This window comes from Pectinophora gossypiella, unplaced genomic scaffold, assembly GCF_024362695.1.
Source record: "Pectinophora gossypiella unplaced genomic scaffold, ilPecGoss1.1 Pgos_75, whole genome shotgun sequence".
NCBI classification, from domain to species: Eukaryota; Metazoa; Arthropoda; class Insecta; order Lepidoptera; family Gelechiidae; genus Pectinophora; species Pectinophora gossypiella.
Genome location: NW_026063285.1, coordinates 87,954 through 110,537, shown reverse-complemented (window position 1 = coordinate 110,537; position 22,584 = coordinate 87,954). Strand labels below are relative to the sequence as shown.

Here is a 22,584-nt window from a genome sequence, read left to right as displayed (position 1 = left end):
TAATAACGGGTTCTTACCGCGTTTAAATGGGGATATGAGACTCCCGATATTTCGACACTGTTGCAAGTGCCATGATCACGGGATGACTGATGAGATTGGAGTGGAGTAGGTAGATCCCTATTTTTTTTTTCTACGGGCAGACATATCTGTCTACCCTCTTTCTTTGCCGCTTGTTTATGTTTTTCAAATCGGAATGTTCGGAACCATCTGAACTCGCACCAAACTCACTACGACAAACCGCACTCACTGTGTCCTCACGTTTTTTCACCACATTAGGCCGTTTTAAGCTTTTTACAACACCTACTACTGGATTCCACATGGTCGATAATTTGAACCCGTCTTCCTTGTTAAAATTATTATGTTTTCTGATTTCAATAGCCTCTTTTCGAAATATCGGGAGTCTCATATCCCCATTTAAACGCGGTAAGAACCCGTTATTATGTGTTTTAATTATGATAATAACCGCGTAAACTTATAACAACCTTTAGATCTATCTTTATTTAGTAATCAGAATTTATTTTTGACCTAGGAAACTACCCAATATGCTCCGCACCTACCCCCATCTATTGCTTAGAGGAGCTGTGCCCAGCTGTGACGTCATAAAAGGCTGCTTGTTTTACGTCATGTTACCAATCCCGTAAAGTACTCTAAATGAAAATGAATTCCATTTTTACACAGACGGGCGTGAAATTAATTCTTCCTGCTTGGAGCTGAATTTCCATCCAACAAAAATTTTGAGGGGAATGAATAAAACACATTTCATTGACTTACCCATGTCACTTTGAAATAATACTCTTTTCTTCACAATCTCGGGCCCTCCATCAATCACGAGAATGATAGATTGCTCAGTAAATGAGTTGAAGGAAAATTACCTTTGAAAATATCTGTGTGGTGGGGTACCCGCAGATTCGAAGTCGGGTATTCTTTCTGCCCTCTCCGGGATTCTTTCCAAGGGAATTCTTTCTGTGGGGAATCTCGGCCTTGATGGGAATCTGCCTGGAGCGTAGAACTCTGGATAATAGTCCATATGCCTCAAGTCTGGATGTCTGCAGAACGTGTCCCAGTCATGCCGCTCCCTCCAATGTTCCGGCCGCTCTATGCTCTCTGCTTCACTAATATCTAACTGAAACCAAAATACATTTTTTTTATCATATCGACAAACTAATTCTATGCAAAAGTTTTGTATGATTTTTGTTCAGCAATATCTTGTTCAGAGACTATAAATAAACAAGTTACAGCATTCTTAACAGCCCACACATGCCTTGGATCTAAAAAAACATAAGTACAAGATGAAGTAAGAAGTAAGCCAAGAAGTAACCAAGTATATGTCTTGTAAATAATACCATGTTTAAAGTATAGTCTGCGCCACGAAAGAAGTCCTTCAGTTGTAATGAATAGTTTCATTTGTCAATGTCAAGGCCAGTCATAATAATTATATGTCGAATTTGCGACACTAGCGCTGCAACCGCGGGACATTTTCCTACTTCCGCCTATTTTTTAAACCTGGTACTAATTCTAATTCTAATCTTCGTTTTGTAATATAAATAAGGTGGATAGTGATCAAATGCAACCCGACAGTAAATTGGTAATGGGTTTCGATATTGGTTTCAACTAAGGAAGAGCATACCTGAGTACGAAGTCTGGCAATCCTTCTTCTTGAGAATCCAGGGCACCCTCTACAGAGGCATACTAGTGCATAGATACATTTGAACCACCGCGCCAACAGCTCACCTACGAAAATACAATTTTTATTTTTATTTTTTTACTACTAAACCGCAGTAGAACGTTTATGAAATACGCTGTATCTCGTCCGATGGACGGCCTGTTCCGAGTAGGGGGACGTAACTCAACCCAGAATGTCAACTTGCAACTCAATGAGAAAACCGGCGTGCGTGTATTTTACATATTACATAATTATACAATTTATTATTTTTATTTTTTTACTAAAGAATTAACGTAATTATTTTAATATATAAAATAAATATAAAATAAATATATAAAATACAATTTATTTTAGCGTTTCAAATAAATTATTACTTGTAATGGTTTATTACGTTGACGTTGGAATAGGTAATAGAATAATTGTAATAAATACCTACTTATGATAGGTTGTGAACTAATATGACCTGTTACGAATGTTATCAAATAAATTATCATTATCATCATTATGAAACGATTGATGAATGTGTAGGAAGCAAGAGAAGTATATCATGGTCGAAGTAAATGGAATTCCTTAGTCTCTGCTTAGTTAGTTTAGTTTATATATGTGTCAATGAGAAAACATTAAAGTATACTGTCACTTCAAGTATTTCGAAAAAATGTCGTCTGTTTAATCTAAGATAACTATAAAAACGCGACGCATTGCTGCTATAACGCCTCTTTTAGGCGGCAACAATGCATGTACCAATATTATGATCGAAGTTGGAAGATAATAAATATCACAAGTAAGGTAAATTAAAAATCTTACCAACATTAGTGAGGTAGAGCAGAAACAACGGCATCCCGAGGAGTGCGTAGAAGATGGTGGAGATTTTGCCCCAACTCGTCCGCGGAGACAGATGACCGTAACCTGGAAGCAAAAGCAAAATGGCTTTACAATGTCATATTATAACAGGAGGGAATAAGGAAGAGTGGGAGAGAAGAAGCGAAACCTTTGCGCTGCAGTGGGGCACCACGACAAGGTTTCAACTAGGCTGTTTTTTTTTTTGACGTGACTTATTGTAGATTTGCCGCAGATGGCATTAACTACTTAGCCCGACAAATGGGGAGCGCTGAAGGCTCTCACCCGGTACAACGTTTGAGACAACAGGTCTGAGAGGAAAAATATTTGAAAGAATTAATCGACCCTAGAGGGTCCATAACGATAAGGGCTGGTTGAAGGAAATCGTCGACCGGCGGGGTCGGTATCGGGGTCCTGAAGTGTTTGGTGTCGCGACTTTTTGGCCTCCTCTATGGCTAGAGTCGTCAGGATTGTATATTACGTCCTTCGGACGAAGCTTTTCTGGTGTATTAACAGCTTCAAAAAAACTATTCTGGAATACAGGAATAAACACACGCAGACTGTGAAACTGCACTTAAGATATATTAATAACTCATTGGTGCAAGTTCAGTGCCGGGGTCCGATGTGACACAGGACCAGTGATGTTCGGGATTTTACAGTAACATAACATGTATGTACAAGAATAAAAGATATAGCAACCTATAGTAGTGATGACAGTGAGGGAGTAGAGGAAGGCGGAGGAGAAGCTCCATTGCCGGCTGGAGCGGCCTCCGTCCCAACCGTGCCGGACAGCGAACACGATCTTGCTTTGGTACACGTGGAGCTCTTTACTTATCCTTAAACAAACAATGATAAAACAAAAATTACTTTTCAAATACAAATTTAAAAATCACAATTACATTGCATTCAATCAAATTACGTTACATCAAATTATACGGGGTGTAAGTGACATCGTAACGGATTCTGAGTTAATATTAAGTGAAATTTTTCGTCGCAAAAGCATGGAACTGAAAATAATTCCACTTGATATCAACTCAGGATCATGGTCTGAATCATCCCCCTCAATATTCCTTACGGTGTCACTAACACCCTGTAGCATATCAAGTATTAATTACAAACTTTTATATTGCAAATAAATACAATATACCCATATGTTATTGGATGAAACGGGTAGCAGAGATGTGTAGCTTCAGTCGTCGTATCAAAATGGGAGAATCTTACAGAGCCCTCAGGATTCCACACTAAAACGCCCCTTATTTGTTTTTCAATAAATAAAAAACAATAACCAGGTAACTTCTAAAAACTACATTTGAAAGAAAGGAAGACTTCCACGATGAGTAACGCATGAACGGTACATTAGTCAGTAAACGTCAATACGTAGCAAAATTACAAAATGTCGCGACATTCGGGATCAAAGTCTTCGGAATATACATCGAAATGTCGGCAAATAAGCGGAGACATTACAGGATCCATCGGCAAACGAACATTGTTTGCCAAACAGAACGTAGTGATGTAACTCTCTCGACGCCAAATGACCTAAAACTATTAATGCCTAAAACCAATATTTTAACTTAAATCACATAAGGTAATCTATGACAAGATGAACTAAGTACCCACACCTGACCGAGCTTTCTGTTAGACCAACGTGACAGGTGGTGAGTCGTATCGCCGTCTATAACGGTCGAGCCAACTGTGTAAGTGAAAATTGCGCTTAAAATAAATTAATAACTCGGTGGTGCAAGTCCGGTTTGAACCGGCGGCGTTTCCCGTTTGAGAACCAAGCCGATGTACTACAGAACCATAGTGACTAATAAGACCCTAACCTAAATCAAATTCATGAGAATCTTTATTTACTAAGAAGTGCCATCTTCTGTATTTCCGAATGCATATAACCCGGGTGCTTTCAAGGCCAGAGTGAACAGGCACCTTCTGGGCGAACTCCATCTAAGGCTTCGTCAATGCCTTCGGGCAAGTCTGGGGCCAAGAGCAAACCCATCAAAGGTAAAAAAGAAAAAAAAATCTGTAAGGAACTCGAGCTACACCGGTTTACCCACACTTGATTTTTTGTTTTATTGGGACGTTTCATATTCAGGACATAATGTATTGAGAACATTTCCTGTTTAGGACATTTAGCGTTAAGGATATTTCACGTTAGGAACTTTTCGCGTTTAGGACATTAGACTAGTGTCAACTCGCGTTGTTAATTTATAAATTCGAGTCGCGTTTAATTCAATTATCTCGTGTGGGGTTCATTTAGTTACCCTACCCTATATTAGAAATGAAATTAGAAACTATAATTACCTCAAACTTAAAGGTACAGACGATGAGTCAAGATCGTTCAAGTGTAACAAAAAAATCTCTAGATTTTAGTTAAGTTCGTAATTAGCAAGTTTATTTTTTTTTTATTTTAGCTACATAGACTAACTAGTAAAATATAAATTATAAAACTTACGAAACAAGCGTTATGTAACTTATTTTTCTGCGAAACATGAGAATAATAGCAAGAAAAAAGTGGATTTATGTGCTACTTAAATACAATACGAATTGAACGACTATTGGACCAGAACTTGCAACTATTATTCGAGTGTAAAAACAAAAAGCGACGAAAAATCTCCTATTTACATCACTAAAACTGCTTCAAACACGCGAGATGCCTTTTGTCCTACCCGGATTGGGCAATAAATAACAAATATCCCATATCTGATCGTTTGTATGGAAAATTATTGCCAATACACCGTTGCAACGTATTTACGATATTATTTTCAGTACAAGGACTTCGGGCGACGTTTATATGTGTTGAGTACGCATGTAATGTAGAGATATGAAAGTGAATTTATTGAATCATGAATATAAATAATAATATTATGTTGTACGTATTGGTCGCCCATCACAGTTCTTATTTTAATTTTTCGGATATTTTGTCCTATATTTTTGATGTTTCATGTATAAGTACTTTCTGCATATTTAACTTTATGTACTTTTGTTTAAAGGGGATACTGATGAACAGATGAGTTCACGGGGATCCCCTGGGGGATCGGGTTAGGGGATCCCAGTGGACGAAATGTATTTAATTGTACGTACAGTTAGCAAAAAATAGTCGGGTACCGTCAGATCTTTTTTTGTTTCATATAAACATAAACATAACATAAATAGCCTATATACGTCCCACTGCTGGGCACAGGCCTCTCCTCAATCAACCGGAGGGGGTATGGAGCATACTCAACCACGCTGTTCCAATACGGGTTGGTGGAGGTGTATTTACGGCTAATAGCCGGGACCAATGGCTTAACGTGACCTCCGAAGCACGGAATCATCTTGCTTACTACAAACAGGTGATTCAAGCCTGAAAAGTCCTTACCAAACAAAGGATAGTCTCACAAAGTGATTTTGACAATGTCCCCATCGGGAATCGAACCCGGACCTCCAAATCGCGAGCCTAACGCTCTAAGATCTAGACCACGGAAGCTGTTTTGTTTTTTGTTTCATATGAAATAGTTTTTTTTATTCCATTTAAATAATGCGTGATAGACGTATTCCACTGGTAGTGCCACTGGTTTACTCTCGGCACATCGTGTTAGTGACATCGTAACGAAAACTTTAAGGGATGATTCACCTGATTATTCTGAGTTAATATCAAGTGGAATTTTCCGTCGAAAAAGTATAGAATTGAAAATAATTTTAAAAAACTAAAAAAAATACATGATTTTTGCGACGGAAAAATCCACTTGATATCGACTCAGAATCATGGTCTGACTCATCCCTCAAAGTTTTCGTTACGATGTCACTAACACCCTGTATACTTAGTGTGCTTAGGAGTTATATTATCCTCCTATTATTATCCATTCCAGCCGTATTCGGACATGACGCCAGGTCTCCAATCTACCGCGGCTAAGATGCGCTCTTATATGGCTGACATAACCGATCTTAGCAGCTTAGGAGTTATATTATGTGATTAGATACGTAAAATGTATGTAAATTCCCTCACCTATCTTTCATAGCAGTTTCATTGAGCGGATTAAACAAAAGCGTGACATTCTGCCACAAGTACTGAACAGTGTTGTCTCTTTCTCGCGCCATGTTGTTCACTCGCTCCATCTCGCTCGCACCTTCTATCGCTTGGAACATGAATGCACCTGAAATAGAGAAAATAGATTTTTTTTTCGAAGACTGTAGCAGTAACCAATAGGATTGGTTTATTTATCCTGTCACCTATAGTGAGGGATTATTTATCAAGTCCGATCACCTTCCATCATACCACGTAAGCACTTCTTCCAACCATAACCTAAATTCACGACTACATTCCCAATCGGGCTAGTCAGAGGAACATCCATCGCAAAATTAACTAAGTACAGTCATGAGCAATAATATAATGTACCCACTTTAGGACTCTGTCGCACTAACATATTTGGCATTTAGTGAGACTTACAGTTCAATTTGTCAAAAAAATAATGTGACATGGTACCAAATTCATCCGTCCGATCATGACCTATGCAGGGGTAGTTTTCGCTCACGCGAGCCCCTCTCAAATTCACCGTCTACAGGTAATACAAAATCGTTTCATGCGGAAAGCCACGGGAGCTCCGTGGTTCCTTCGCAATGAAAATCTGCACATTGACCTAGGTCTGCCAACCATTGCCCAATGGCTCAAATTAGCTTCCAAACGTTTTTCGATTCTGCTCCGCACCACCCAAATCCCCTGGTAGTTGCGGCTTCCGAATACATCCCGCTTAGGGACGGTACTGAAAAGTATCGGCGTCCGAAGGACGTAATATACGATCCCGACGACCCGATTACCCTAGCCATAGAGGCAGCCAATCAGCTCGCGACACCAAACACTTCAGGACCCCGATACCGACCCCGCCGGCGTGGTCGACGATTTCCCTCATTCAGCGCTTATCGCTATCGACCCACTAGGGTCGATTAATTCTTTCAAATATTTTTCCTCTCAGACGACGCCCTGAGCCGAGGTTCGCGCCCAACTGGGCACCCTCAGGCCTGTTGTCTTAAACGTTGTACCGGGTGAGAGCCTTCAGCGCTCCCCATTTGTCCGGCCAAGTAGTTAATGCCATCTGCGGCAAATCTACAATAAGTCACGTCAAAAAAAAAAAAAAAAAAAGGTACCAAAGTGTATACATAGCTCGTGAAAATTGAACTCTTTTAACCTAAATATTTTCAAACACTCTGCCGTTCCAATATTCCTACTATTCATATCACCCATTCTATTTTCAAACCGATCTAAATCAAAAGAAACATTAAATAAGAAGGCGTTACAATAATTCATTTCACTTAACATTTAAATGACCGACATATATATGAAGAGCCAAAACATAAATTAATCGTGCCACAATTATAATCGTCAACAAAATATAACTTTAAATTACATTTCTAATGACAGGTTTTGGAGGTCTTTTGATGTATTCACTGTGGCCCCAATTTCGGTTTTGAGGTCATTGGGGAAAAAAAGACCAAGTAAATGAAAAGACTCGATCGAGTGGAACGTTCCGGAAACATCTCGAATAACGTATCTTTCTTTCTTGTTCTTTCTATTGTTGAATAAGAAAAGACAATATTGATAGCCTCTAAAAAAGGATTGGAGACATGGTAGCCCAGTTGGCAAAACGCTTGCCTCTCACTTTGAGGTCGCAGGTTCGCATCCAGCACAGGCCTAAACCAATGATTGTCTAAACTTTCGAATTCATATTTGGATCATAAATTTTTATCACGTGCTCAGCGGTGAAGGAAAACATCGTGAGGAAACCCACATTCCCGAGAAATGCATTTTGTGACCTAACCTGTTTTGGGCTGGTTTTCCCTTCGTGGGTTGGAAGGCCAGACAGACGCTTCAGTAAAAAAAAACTCGACCTGTCAAATTGGATGAAATCGGAAGGTTAGGTAAGCGGACCCTGTGAAAAACGGGATAATGCTAGAGAGATGTTGATAACCTCAAAAGGGATGTTCTTTATTTGTTAGCTAAGTCATCACCATCACCAGTCCATTAACGTCCCCACTGCTGGGGCACGGGCCATCCCTATGGATGGATAGGGAGATCGGGCCTAAAACCACCACGCGGGCCCAGTGCGGATTGGTGGTTATTAACGACTGCTAATGCAGCCGGGACCAACGGCTTAACGTGCCTTCCGAAGCACGGAGGAGCACGAGATGAAAACTTTTTTTTTTTTTGTGGTCACCCATCCTATGACCGGCCCTTTGCGAAAGTTGCTTAACTTCAATAATCGCAGACCGAGCGCGTTTACCGCTGCGCCACCGAGCTCCTCATAGCTAGCTAAGTGCTAATTTAAATTATTACAATCACGTATTAAAATAGAATCAATTTAAAAAAAACTATCATACCGTGCGAGCGAGAGAGGTTTTACTAATCCTTTTGAATAAAAAGCAGGTTAAATTCGATTTCAATGAATTCACAATAGAATATTCACGTGATACAAATTGAATCTAAGCGCTATTTCGGGAAACTAGTTCAGATAACGCGGATAGCTATCGATATCCGAATCGACGATGCGAATGTTAAATTAATACCCTGTTAGAAATTATAGCTGAATATTGCAATGTACTTACTAAAATGAACCGGAGCTGCGATTAAGTTTTGAAATGTATTAATGATATTTGATCAATTTCCAACACGTAAATTATATTTTATTTATTTATTTATAAATAAATTAATGTATATAAATAAATATAATAAATAAATAACTCTTGAAATTTAATGGTTAATGATTTTATTTATTTAAGTACAAATAAAAAAAAAATATAAAATGATTTTATTTATTTATTTATTAACCATACAATTTTACATTATTATATTTTTTATTTATTATATTTATTATTTTAAATAAAATCACTATTTTTTTAAAATATAATGATATTGTTAATACACACATAAACTCATGCCTATTTCCCACTGGGATAAAAGAGATCATGGAATTCCATTTGCTTTAATCGTTACATACTGCTCTTGCTTCCTCCACATTCATCAATCGTTTTAACACGCGCGCCGGTTCATAGTAGACCGTACTTAACCTTTTAGTCAATGTACGTTCTTTTAGGTCTCCCTCTGCCAGTCCTACCTACAACCTTCGCCTTATCATCATCAATTTAAGAGCCACGCTCTTGTCGGTGCAGCATTTTCCATGCTACTTTTTTATGGAAAATTAGGGCAGTGGTTTCCCTCTTGCCTTCCGCCCCGCAGTACTCTGTCTGACGCAAGTAGTCTAGAGTAGTCTATTACAAAGCCATACTAGGACTTCTGTCGCCTTATACACAGCTATCATAATCCAATGTTTCCAAATATAAGTAATCGACTCAGACTAGGTTCGCGCTCCTCGGGTAAATCTACAGTAGGGTAGTTTCCAACTAGCCAAATCAGTTACTTTATACTAAACGTCATTACTATGGAATTTGTATGAAAAAGCAACCTGAGACGTCATAGAAAATCGTGTAAAATGTCGCAGGTATTATACATTTTTGTTTATTGAAATTCATAAATAAGTTGAATAGGAAAAGGAAACGTTTTTTGTCACCTTCAGATCTATTTTTCAGAATATCGTACTTATTTATTTTTGTCATGACTTTGACATCTTTGAAATAACCCAAGTCACGTCAAAAAGAAAGTTCTTTTATGCCCTTACCCTGGAAAGATTTGGTATTCATGATTATCTAGATACTTACGTAATTTTCTTCTATCGTGTGGGTTGTGAGGTGAACGACCAACCTCATCTACCCTGGTGTCAGGGTAGATAAGTAATATCATTCGAATATAATTCGACATACACCAATGAGTTATTTATTTATCTTATGTGCAATCACACAGTTGGCTCGACCATTATAGACGGCGATACGACTAGCCACCTATCACGTTGGTCTAATAGAAATCTGAGGCATGGGTACTTAGTTCATCTTGAGATGGATGTACCGACTACCCCAATTGATTATTATAAAAGGACGCCACACACAGTAACAACTCACATTATCATCACATCGTATGTAATGTATTTTAAAGACATTTTTTTGTGAGTAGGCTCATAAAAAAGCATCATAGAAGGCAAGAGAAGAGAAGCTACAAGGAAAGAGAGGAAGGGGAGACCAAGAAGAGCTTGCATATTAAAGAGAAGGTGAACGTCGTGTCTTATAAGGAAGTGAAGGAATTGGTCTTTGATAGACAAGAATGGAGGAGCTCGGTGGCGCAGCGGTAAACGCGCTCGGTCTGCGATTGTTGAAGTTAAGCAACTTTCGCAAATGATCATAGGATGGGTGACCACAAAAAATATATATAAGTTCATCTCGAGCTCCTCCGTGCTTTGGAAGGCACGTTAAGCCGTTGGTCCCGGCTGCATTAGTAATCGTTAATAACCGCCAATCCGCACTGGCCCGCGTGGTGGTTTAAGGCCCGATCTCCCTATCCATCCATAGGCAAGGCCCGTGCCCCAGAAGTGGGGACGTTAATGGGCTGATGATGAGACAAGAATGGAAAATGCTATACCGACAAGAGCGTGACTCTTCAATTAGTGATGATTTTTTGAGGCTGTCTCACCAGCGATGGTATACCCGACGACGAGCACGACGACGCCGACGTTGCTGAACAGGAAGGCTCCCAGCTGCCGCAGACAGGCGCGCAGGCGCGACGCCACGCGCCGCTTGCGCCGCGGCATGGCTCCACGCAGGACGCGAGCGACGCATGTCAGCCGCCGGGCCGCCGCCGCAGCCGCCCGCGCAGCGTCCTTGAACGCATCGACGTTGTGTTACCTCATGCTCTGGTTATTGGGCTGCAACAAGAAGTTATGAGTTACGTTTTCAATTGTCATAGGTGGAAGGAATGCTTACAGAGAATTGCTCAAATTGGAGATGACCTTATAAAAGCTATGAAACGATTAATGAATGTGGAGGAAGTAAGAGAAGTAGCAACGTGGTGGATTATGCTTTTATGTTCCATACCCTCTCCGGTTGGTTGGGGAGGCCTGTGCCCAGCAGTGGGATTCATAACGCTGTTTATGTTATGTATTATGTTCGTCTTTTCACCCGACTGAGGCGAAGCAAAAAGAAGGGTTATGTGTTTGACCGCTATGTATACAGATTGTTATTGACATCGTAACGAATTCTGAGTCGTTTTCCATAGTCGGGTTTAAGTTTATAAATTTATATTTTTATCTTGTATAAAGTACGAATTGATGTAAATTAAATACCATAGTCTTATTGATATAACTAAATAAAAATTTAACGAATTTATAATCATTTATGATGATGATGATAAAAAATCATTGTTTCGCCATCCAAAACTATAACCATCTTCGAAGGTTAAACCAAACCAAGACAATAATTCTCAAAGACGAAGGCACGTCAATTCGTTAGTATATTAACAGACGGACTGACAAACAATCCGCTCAGAATATAACAACGCTCTTCTATTTATGTGGAGTTCAGGTTAAAAATACTACCTAATCGGAGCAAGAAGAAACTATCCTTCTTATTGTGTGGGTTGTGAAGTGGAATACCAACCCCATCAACCCTGGTGTCAGGGTTATTACTGAGCCGCCAAAGGCCCCTGACATGACTCATGTCAAATATCCGAAGGTCCTGGGTTCGAATGTCGGTCAGGACGTTTGGTTAGGACATTACAGGCTGATCACCTGATTGTCCGAAAGTAAGACGATCCGTGCTACAGAAGGCACGTTAAGCCGTTAGTCCCGGTTACTACTTACTGATGTATGTATGTAGTCGTTACATAAGCCATGCCAGCTTTGGCGGGTCAATAGTAACCCTGAGACCAGGGTTGATGATGTTGGTAATCCGCCTCACAACCCACACGATAGAAGATCAGATGCTGTTTTCACTAAAAAAATAATATTCCAATACGCTTGAACCCACGTCTGTAGCTCTCATTAAAATGCCGGTGGTGGTGAATATTGTGACAAATGTGAAGTCAAAATAATGAGATAAAAAAATATAAAAAATAAAATGGCGTGACACGTTGAAGAGAGAAGATATACGATCGTCACCGCGAAGTTACGTCATCGCAATGGACTATCTTTTGAACTGATGATGATGATGATGATGTAATCCAGCCGATTTAGGCTGTGGCGACTGCTTCAACTCCGACTTTCATGCTTATATAGCCAATCTTATTGGAAAAGATCTTCGCACCCACCGGGCATGTGAGCACACAATTTAATTAATCTTTTGAACAAAGCAATGATTTGTATGTGTCATATGGTTGTGATTTATCATACAAAACGTCACCTTTACCGCTCGGGAGTCGTAACGGACGCACAATGCATCGTAAGGCACTCTTAGCCAAAACTGCTTCAGTGGTTGAGCGTTAGGCCCACGATCTAACTCTGAACCCGGGCCCAGGCCGATCACCCGATTGTCCGAAAGTAATATCATCCGCGCTTCATGATTATCTAGATACGCAATATCATTAGAATATACACGGCCTCCGTGGTCCAGTTGTTGAACATTGGGCTCACGATCCGGAGGCCCCGGGTTCGAATCCCGGTGGGGACATATCACAAAAATCACTTTGTGATCCTTAGTTTGGTTAGGAAATTACAGGCTGATCACCAGATTGTCCGAAAGTAAGATGATCCGTGATTCGGAAGGCACGTTAAGCCGTTGGTCCCGGTTACTACTTGCTGATTTAAGTACGTAGTCGCTACATGAGTCATGTCAGGGGCCTATGGCGGCATAATAATTACCCTGCCACCAGTTTTATAATCAACATCATCATGCACACGATAGAAGAAGATTCTTAGCCAAGACTATGTATATTCTAAAATCCTGGGGGAACTCATTTTGACAAAGATAATTATTTCGAAATACTGCACTCTAAGAACAAAAGAGACTTAATAATTTCTACCACCACTACATTATCCAGATCTCGAATGCGTTGCACAAATATTTATTTGAACCGCAAATTATTGCTAACTTTAAATTGATGATGTAAATATTGTTATTATCGCACTATAGGTATTCGAACCATAAACTATTTAGTAACGATATAAATTAAAAGTCTTAATACGTTCAGAAACTAGTATAAATTATACTATACTTAAGTATATAAAATCATAAATAGCCGTGTTTAATACGTCGCACTACTGGACACAGCAATCTCATGCATCATATCTACTCATCTATCTAAGAAGTATAAATCAAACTCATAACCCTAATTTTTGTTACGCCTCGGTCGGATAATTAATGCTTTGAAACCAATCCAATCTGTTGCTGGCAACACAAGTATAAAATATTTATAAGAATATTTTTACATGGCAATATTGCACCGAATTGAATAGCCGACGACTCTCGTGAAAGTGTATTCAAATTCAAATTCAAATTCAAAAATATCTTTATTCAGTAGGTAACATAGTTACACTTTGAATCGTCAATTTTTACATAACGAACGTCTCATCCGCCTAAAACTACTGCAGCTTCTCACAACCTGTATAGCCGGGGAAAAGAAGCTGCAAGAAAAACCTCGGCACAGGGCCCTAGACGTTCTTTTAAAAAAAATAAAAATAAACATAAAATATTGATATACAATTGAGTAATTTAGCTGCCTAATATCAGTTCTCAGACAGTTAATCCCATGCATTCATATCTTCTAAATAATCACTAACTTTATAATAACCTTTTTTGTAAAGTTTTTGTTTAACTACTTTCTTAAAGCAGTTGAAAGGCAAATTCTGAATGTCAATGGGAATCTTATTGTAAAAACGTATACATTGCCCCTTAAAAGATTTAGTAATCTTATGTAATCGACTGACTTGTAAAGCAAGTTTATTTTTATTCCGGGTATTAACAATGTGCCGATCGCTATTTTTTGCAAATAATCCTATATGTTTTTTTTTCATATATTAAGTTTTCAAAGATATATTGTGATGCCATAGTTAAAATATTAATTTCTTTAAATTTATTTCTAAGTGACATCTTGGGTCCCAATTTGTAAATCGCCCGAATGGCCCGCTTTTGCAGAACAAAAATGCTGTTCACATCTGCAGCATGACCCCACAGCAAGATGCCGTACGACATTAGACTGTGGAAGTAGGCAAAATAAACTAATCGCGCGGTTTCTACATCGGTTATTAAACGAATTTTTTTGACCGCGAATGCTGCTGAGCTGAGCCTTTTGGACAACTTATCAATATGAGGACTCCATTGCAACTTAGCGTCCAAAGTAATTCCCAAAAATACAGCAGTATCCGTGAGGTCCAATTCCTTATTTTTTACAATAATAGAATCGAGCGGCCTACTAACATTCGATAACGTAAAATAAACATATTTTGTATTTAACAATTATAAAAATATAAATAAATAGTGACAAGGAACAAACTGGTGTTTTGCACTTGGAAGTAGAACCCTCGACCTCTCACCATCTACTACTACCATCCACCATTTAGTCCACACAAACAAGAGCCGAACACTGTCAATGAATGTGTGGGCCTAGTGAAATTGTGCTTGTTTTTTCAGACACTAACTGAATTTGACAGTTCGAAGCTAGCTGTCTCGTTCTTGCACGTATCGTAAGAAGAGGACGACAACATTTTTACAGCCGTCAGAATAAAATAAAATATGGCCACCGAAATCAACACCTATACCTAAGGGATAACGGCAGGTTTAGTAACCTACTCAGGTCATCTTGCCATGGACCTCTGAGCAGCCCAATTGTGAATATAGTCGTGAGCTTATGTTATGTTGGGCAACGACACGAAACCGTACGACCCGAGACCTCATACGACATCCTAAAACCACACACACACAACACTTGCACAATAACAACCCCAACCCCACTACGAAACTTCCCTTTTCCTTTCTCACTGCACAGCACTAAACCTTCTATGTTACTATAATTTTGTAAATTACTTACGTGACAATTTTACTCTTATTAGCAAATCACCAATTGTGGTCGAACGCCAATTTCCAAAATACAGGCATTGCCTAGTTTGGAGATTGGAGTCTAAAAATTAGTTTGTGCAAATACTAATCTAGAGTATAAATTACTATAAAATTGAAGTTTGTAATTGTTTAGTTTTGTGCAAATATCTTTTATAAATAAATGAATTTTTACTTTTTTTTTTTTTTTTAAAATAAACCTTGTCTCAAATTTTCTAACGAGATTTTATTAATTTGATCAAATAAAATATTGCTCTCGGATGTATAAACATTTCAAACTTTAATAATGGCTGACTTCTGCGGATGTTCCAGCAATTCGAGGAATGAGATCGCTGGAATACAACGTCGGATTGACGGAATTATGAACATTAATTTGTTAGAATTCCAGAACGAAATGTTAAAATAACATTCTATTTATTTGTTGGGCGAATTTTACATTCCGCAGCAGGGCCAGAAGACTTAATGAAATGTCTACTCTGTAAATTTTGCGTCTGTATGTAACCTATTCTGTATAGGGCCAGTTTTCCTTTGGCGGGTTGGAACATGATCTTTCATATCTTCAGGTTAGGAAAGCGGACACTGTGGCAAAGGAATACCTAACGCTCGAAAGATGATGGAGGTAAGGAGGTTGATTTTCCAAAAACTGCCTCAGTCCTAAACAGTTTCACTTCAAAGTTCAAAGTCAGCGAATGAATAGAATATAACAAGTATGCAAATGAGAAAATTCTCAGATACGAATTGAATTCTAGCTGTCGTTAGTAAAATCTATTATGGAAATAAAAACTACGCAATTGGATATTGCATCTCGTTAAAATTAAAGAGTTGCCACTGAAAAGATTTTAATTTTAAACTCGAAATGTTTCGTCCATTTTAAACTACAATACAAAATAACTGCATTATTTTTCAAATAAACGCCTTTATTATACAGGATGTAGTGACGCCGTAACAAATAATCATGGGGATGATTTTGATTTGATATCAAGTGGAATTTCCGGTCAGGAAAATCATGAAAATTTAGAGTATTTTTTACATTATTTTCTGTTCCATACTTTTGCGACGGAAAATTCCACTTTATGTCAACTCAGAATCATGGTCTGAATCATCATCAAAGTTTTCGTTACGATGCCACTAAAGTTTCAACAATATAGTTTCAGAAAAAAGTGGCTGTGACATACGGACGGACAGACAGACAGACATGATGAGTGTATAAGGGTTCCGTATTTTCGCATTTGACTACGGAACCCTAACAAAAGCCAATTTTTCTTCATTACTGTTTCATATCGTTATTAAAATTATTATTGCACTTTCGCTCGCCGCGGGTATTACTCATTAATTTTAGCAGTAACCTACCTAAAAGCTTCATACTTTTTAAGCAAAATTAATCTGAAAAAGTTTCGAGATTTTAAAATTCGAAAATTATAAATTCAAAGCTATTTATTTTAAAATTAAATTACTTAACAGACTTATAAGTTTTTGAACGTCAAATTAAATTAAATTATATCTAAATAACTCTAAACCTACCATCACTTAAATTTAATGTAATTTAATTTGGAGTTTATATCAAGATGGGACGTTTAAAGTTATAAATACAGTGCAGTGATGGGAATTTTTAAATTACGAAGTCACCTTAAGGTGCGTCATATTCTTCATCTTAAATATAACAACGAAAAAAGCTTCCCACCTGTAACCCCGAAGGGGTAGACAGAATAGTAAACAAGAAAACGTTTCGTTTAGGTATAGTAAACGAAACGAGTTAAAGAAACAAACAGATTGTATAATAGTTACGTACATGAAGATGGTTCTTTATCATGAAATATACCCACTCCTCACCAGCGGCATAATTCCTGGACCCCACATGAGAATTCAGTGGTTTAGAAGCCTAGCCGTGTGTTAATGACAGCCTCCTTGGTCGTCCTAAGTTTTTTTTTTTATATAATATAAGTACTTGTCATTTCGTCGCTGATTTCGCGAACTGACGTATCTGCAATCTTTGGCGAAACTATTTTGCACCTTTTGCAATTGTCAATAAGACACAAAACACTTTAGCGAAAAATTACAGATATGTCAGAAAAGTCAGCCACGATTTTTTTCAGTATATTCTATTGTTTTTTAAAATGTCAGTTTTTGTTCAATATAAAAATCAGCTCATTATGTTTTTTGCTTACACGTGATTCGAACCCGCGACACCACAACCACGACGTAACTCTCGCGTGCTCCGAACAGCGATATCGGGGACTCATCATATTCATCAGCCAGTAATGTCCTAACCAAACTAGGGACCACAAAGTGATTTTTGTGATATGTCCCCACCGAGAATCGAACCCAGGACCTCCAGATCGTGAGCCCAACGCTCAACCACTAGACCACGGGAGTCGTTACACATTACTGGCTGATCACCAGATTGTCCGAAAGTAAGATGATCCGTGCTTCGGAAGGCACGTTAAGCCGTTGGTCCCGGTTACTACTTGCTGATGTAAGTATGTAGTCGTTACATGAGCCATGTCAGGGGCCTTTGGCGGCTCAGTAATAACCCTGACACCAGGGTTGATGAGGTCGGTATTCCACCTCACAACCCACACGATAGAAGAAGAAGAAGATCATATTCATTCATCTTTGGAAGCAAATATAATTCCATTAGTCTCCGCTTACCCCGCTAGCAAATAGGCGTGAGTTTATGTACTGCAAATTATCTTTATTTAAAGTAAAGTACGATCAATACGACCGGTTCAATACGATCTACTCTGAACCGGCGTGCGTGTATGAAGCGATTGACGAATGTGGAGGAAGCAAGAGAAGTGTGTCAGGATCGAAGCAAATGGAATTCTATAGTCTCTGCTTACTCCGGTGGGAAATAAGCGTGAGTTTATGTATGTTAAAGTAAAGTAAAGTAAAAGTCGCCCGGAATCGAAGTCGTAGTCGAAGTAAGTAGCCGTTGGTCCCGGCTATTAGCCATAAAAACACCTCCACCAATCCGCATTGGAGCAGCGTGGTGTAGTATGCCCCATACCCCCTCCGGTTGATTGAGGGGAGGCCTGTGCCCAGCAGTGGGACGTATATAGGCTGTTTATATATATGTAAAGTAAAAGTAAAAAATATTTACCTTAATAAAGTAAAATTAACACAAGTTAATAGCGGGCCCTACACTAGGATTTCCCCTGTATAACAGTAGCCGTATGATAAAAAAATGTTTGCATAAATATTACTTACAAATAATAACTTACTATTCCATCCTTCGTTCACGGTTATATCAGGAATAGTCAAACCGAATATAAAAGAATATAATTTAATTGGTAACATAGTTACACATTCACGAACGCCTCATCCGCTTAAAACTACTGCAGCTCACAACCTGTAGGTATACCCATGCTAGAGGTACTATGCCTACCTCATTAGAGTTTGCGCGTGTTTATATAAATCGTAGTTCTAGTTTTCAATCATTTCTGAGTAAACCGTTATGCTCATGATCGGAAATAAGATGTTACAGTACGAAGTAGCTGTAAAATGAACTCGTTTGAAACATCAAAGTAACGCTTGAGGCGGTTTATCATTGCGGAAATGTGGAAATTGAGTTACTAAGTATACTAATGTATCATTAATCATATTTATTTATCATGAACTAGCGACCCGCCCCGGCTTCGCTTTGGTACAATGCTGAGGAAAAAATGAAATTATTTACGACATCACATTAAAAACCTCAACAATAAGAGTATTTCTCCACTATTTAATGGATGTTATTATACATATAAACCTTCTTCTTGGATCACTCTATCTATTAAAAACGCATCAAAATCCGCTGCGTAGTTTTAAAACTATGGATCTACCTACTCCACTCCAATCTCATCAGTCATCCCGCGATCATGGCACTTGCAACAGTGTCGAAATATCGGGAGTCTCATATCCCCATTTTAAACGCGGTAAGAACCCGTTATTATGTCTTTTAATTAGTTTTAAAGATTTAAGCGTACATAGGGATATAGGGACAGAAAAAGCGATTTTGTTTTATACTATGTAGTGATATATAAATATGCGTCTGTGGTACTTACCACAGACATAAAATTTAATGTATAATATATTATTAGATACATAAAATCACGCCTATTTCCCGTTGGGGTAGGCAGAGATCACGGAATTCTATTTATTACGATCCTAATGTGTGACACTTGTATAAAGGATTTTTTGGCGTGACTAATTTTAATTATTTGCGTCTTTTATGAGAGTGGAAGAAGCCAGTCACACATTAGGATCGTAATAAATAGAATTCCGTGATCTCTGCCTACCCCAACGGGAAATAGGCGTGATTTTATGTATCTAATAATTGTAGAATTGCCTGAAGGTGTCCAGTTGGGCGCCAGTCTCGGCGTAAGACGTTGTTATGTGAGAGGGAGGATCCTATTTGGAACCATAGTGGACCAATAAGCGCTGAATGAGAGAAAACGACAACTACGCCGGCGGGATCGTTATCGGGGTCTTGAAATCTTTCTAGTCGCCAGCTGATTAGCCGCCTCCATGACTAGAGTAATCGGGTAGTCAAGATCATATTAAGTCCTTCGGGCGCCGATATTTTTATATAAGGACAATGACCTTTGCAATTATGGACACCGAACTATGCAATCCCTCTCTAGGTTTCTACGACACGCCCTGGAAGATAAGCATTAACCTCGTAAGTTCCAGATGTTTAAAAAAGACGACCTATTTCGATGAAATCAAAAGACACATCTTCCCTAAATCATAGCCTAAGTATCAATCACCTCAGAATTGAAAACTGATTGATTACAATCACGATTCAACTCTATAATCCGTTGGTAATCCAATGATTCCAACCGTCAGAAATCAATGACTGACATAGATCTTCATCTGTCACTGGATGTCTGTTGGCTAATGACTCGGGAGCTCGGAACTTTACACCGCCATAGATATGCCGCACTGGAATGCTAACACGGAATCCGAACCTAATAATAGCATTTGGTACAGTTATATTCAGACAGTTAGACAGGTATACATAAGCTAAAGCATTAAATGATTTATTTCTCATAATTCTTTCACACGATGCGCAATCGCTATTAAATATTGATGTTCTAATATCAAAAGGTGAACAGTATGATAAAAGATTATGTCTCAGCATAGAATAAAGAATAATACTACGTATAGAACGGACACTCTCCGCACCGAACCAATTCGTATCGGAGCTAGATTTACCTCACCGCTAATGGGAGCCTTAAGTTTAATCTATTTAGCCATAGCAACCAACCAACCTACCGCCTCCGCTAACTCAACCAACTGCCTCCGTCGTCTGGTGGTTAAACCGTTCGGCTCACGATTTATGTCCGGGTTCGATTCCCGATAGGGACTTTGTCGAAATCACTTTGTGAGACTGTCCTTTGCTTGGTAAGGACATTGCAGGCTTGAATCACCTGATTGTCCGAAAAATTAAGATGATTCCGTGCTTGGGAAGGCATGCTAAGCTGTTGGTCCCGGGTTTCTAGCTCAAACACCTCCACCAAGCCGCAGTGGAGCAGCGTGGACCTGGTGGAGTATGCTCCATACCCCCTCCGGTTAATTGAGAGGAGGCCTGTGCCCAGCTGTGGGACGTATACCTATAGGCTGTTTATGTTATGTTATTTAGTCGTAAATCGTTAAGGAGTCTCGCTCACACACACACGGTAAGGCGACACACGATAAGAATGAGTTTTCTGTATGTGCCCGGGATGCTGTTACCAGCCCTTGCAGATAAATAAGAGATATACCTGTTAAACTTGACGCAAGAACAAACCGGTCAGACAAAATTCTGCGTTTCGGCCTACATCGTCGACGTATCAGAATTTTTTGCCGAATCTAATTTGTACCTTTTGCTATCACTACATAGTATAAAACAAAGTCGCTTTGTCTGTCCCTATATCCCTACGTACGCTTAACTCTTTAAAATTAAGCAACGGATTTTGAAGCATTTTCTTTTAATAGATAGAGTGATCCAAGAGGAAGGTTTATGTGTATAATAACATCCATTAAATACTGTTGGAGAAATACTGTTATTTTTGAGGTTTTTAATGTGATGTCGTAAATAATTTCATTTTTTTCCTCAGCATTGCACCCGACCCAAGCCGGGGCGGGTCGCTAGTCTCAATAAGACACGAAATATTTTAGCAAAAAAATGCCGATACGTCAGTTCGCAAAGTCAGCCACGATATGAGCAGCATTTCGGTTCTGTGTTCCGCATATGATCCTCTCTTCTGTTCTGTGTGCAGAGATTTTGCTTTCCAATTTTCTAATTAATAATTCCGTCAAACAAATATTATAAGTAATTTATAAATCCGTCTTTGCCTTAGCTTAGTTTGTATTAAAATTTAAATATTGTCATTTTGTTAGGGTAATGTGCCCAAACTGTGGGCGGTCCTTAAAAAACTTAGGCCGAATAAGATAGATACAAATTACATTTTGTCAATTTTTTATTTCCTTAATCAGTCTTCTAAAAAAATCTTCATGAAGCTTTTAAACGTAAAAAGCTTTGGTTATTCTTTTTATCTCCTTAACGTGATCCCTAGAAAGCATTTTACGTAATTAAATTATACTCGTTAAGCGGGCGGGTGTAGGCCAAAATTAGGAAAATTGATGTGTTTATAACATTTTATTTTTATCACATGTATTACTTACTAATAATATAAATCTGAAAGTGAGTGGCCATATCCGGCCAAATACCGTCGACTTATTGTGAAAACCGTCCCTTTATGAAAAATTACATCATAATTTTCATCATAATTTCTTCTATGCTGTTCTGGGAGCAAATAAAAAACATAGAACACGTTCAGCTGCTTCTCTTCCCGGGCATGTCGTAAAAACCGACAGAGGGATTGTGTCCTCTAACATGATGGACTAATGTTATGGGCGATAGGCTGATCCCTTATCACCATAAGGTTCATCATATCCATCTTTGGACTTCGTATCAACAGTGGCTGCAAGTTGTCTTTGATTACTTGTGGCTCTGCCCACCCCATTAGGGATTACGGGCGTGAGTTTATGTATGTATGTATGTATGTACATCATAATTTGATTTAAATGTAAATGACAGAAATGCGAATGAAAGTGTCATTAGTGTGGAAGAAAGAAATCATGAAAGGTTTAAAAAGTATGAAGGTTAGAAAGGCTGCAGGATATGATAGGATTTCACCGGAGATGCTGAAATACGGCGG

The 22,584-nt window shown here is 38.7% G+C and overlaps 1 protein-coding gene across 2 annotated transcripts in view; it reads right to left on the bottom strand.

Annotated features, from left to right (window-relative positions):
• Nucleotides 1-22,584, bottom strand: part of LOC126381653 (potassium channel subfamily K member 15-like) — a 51,988-nt gene that overhangs the window by 16,272 nt on the left and 13,132 nt on the right. Inside the window, exons 1-6 of one of the 2 annotated variants that reach the window (XM_050031108.1) lie at nt 11,049-11,277; nt 6,486-6,633; nt 3,200-3,336; nt 2,468-2,569; nt 1,628-1,731; nt 873-1,123 (exon numbers count right to left, since the gene is read on the bottom strand). In XM_050031108.1, the coding sequence (XP_049887065.1) occupies nt 873-1,123; nt 1,628-1,731; nt 2,468-2,569; nt 3,200-3,336; nt 6,486-6,633; nt 11,049-11,166 (860 nt within the window). In that variant the 5' untranslated portion in view covers nt 11,167-11,277. Of the gene's footprint in view, nt 1-872; nt 1,124-1,627; nt 1,732-2,467; nt 2,570-3,199; nt 3,337-6,485; nt 6,634-11,048; nt 11,281-22,584 lie in introns of those variants that run through there. The other variant, XM_050031109.1, reaches the window with a different exon arrangement.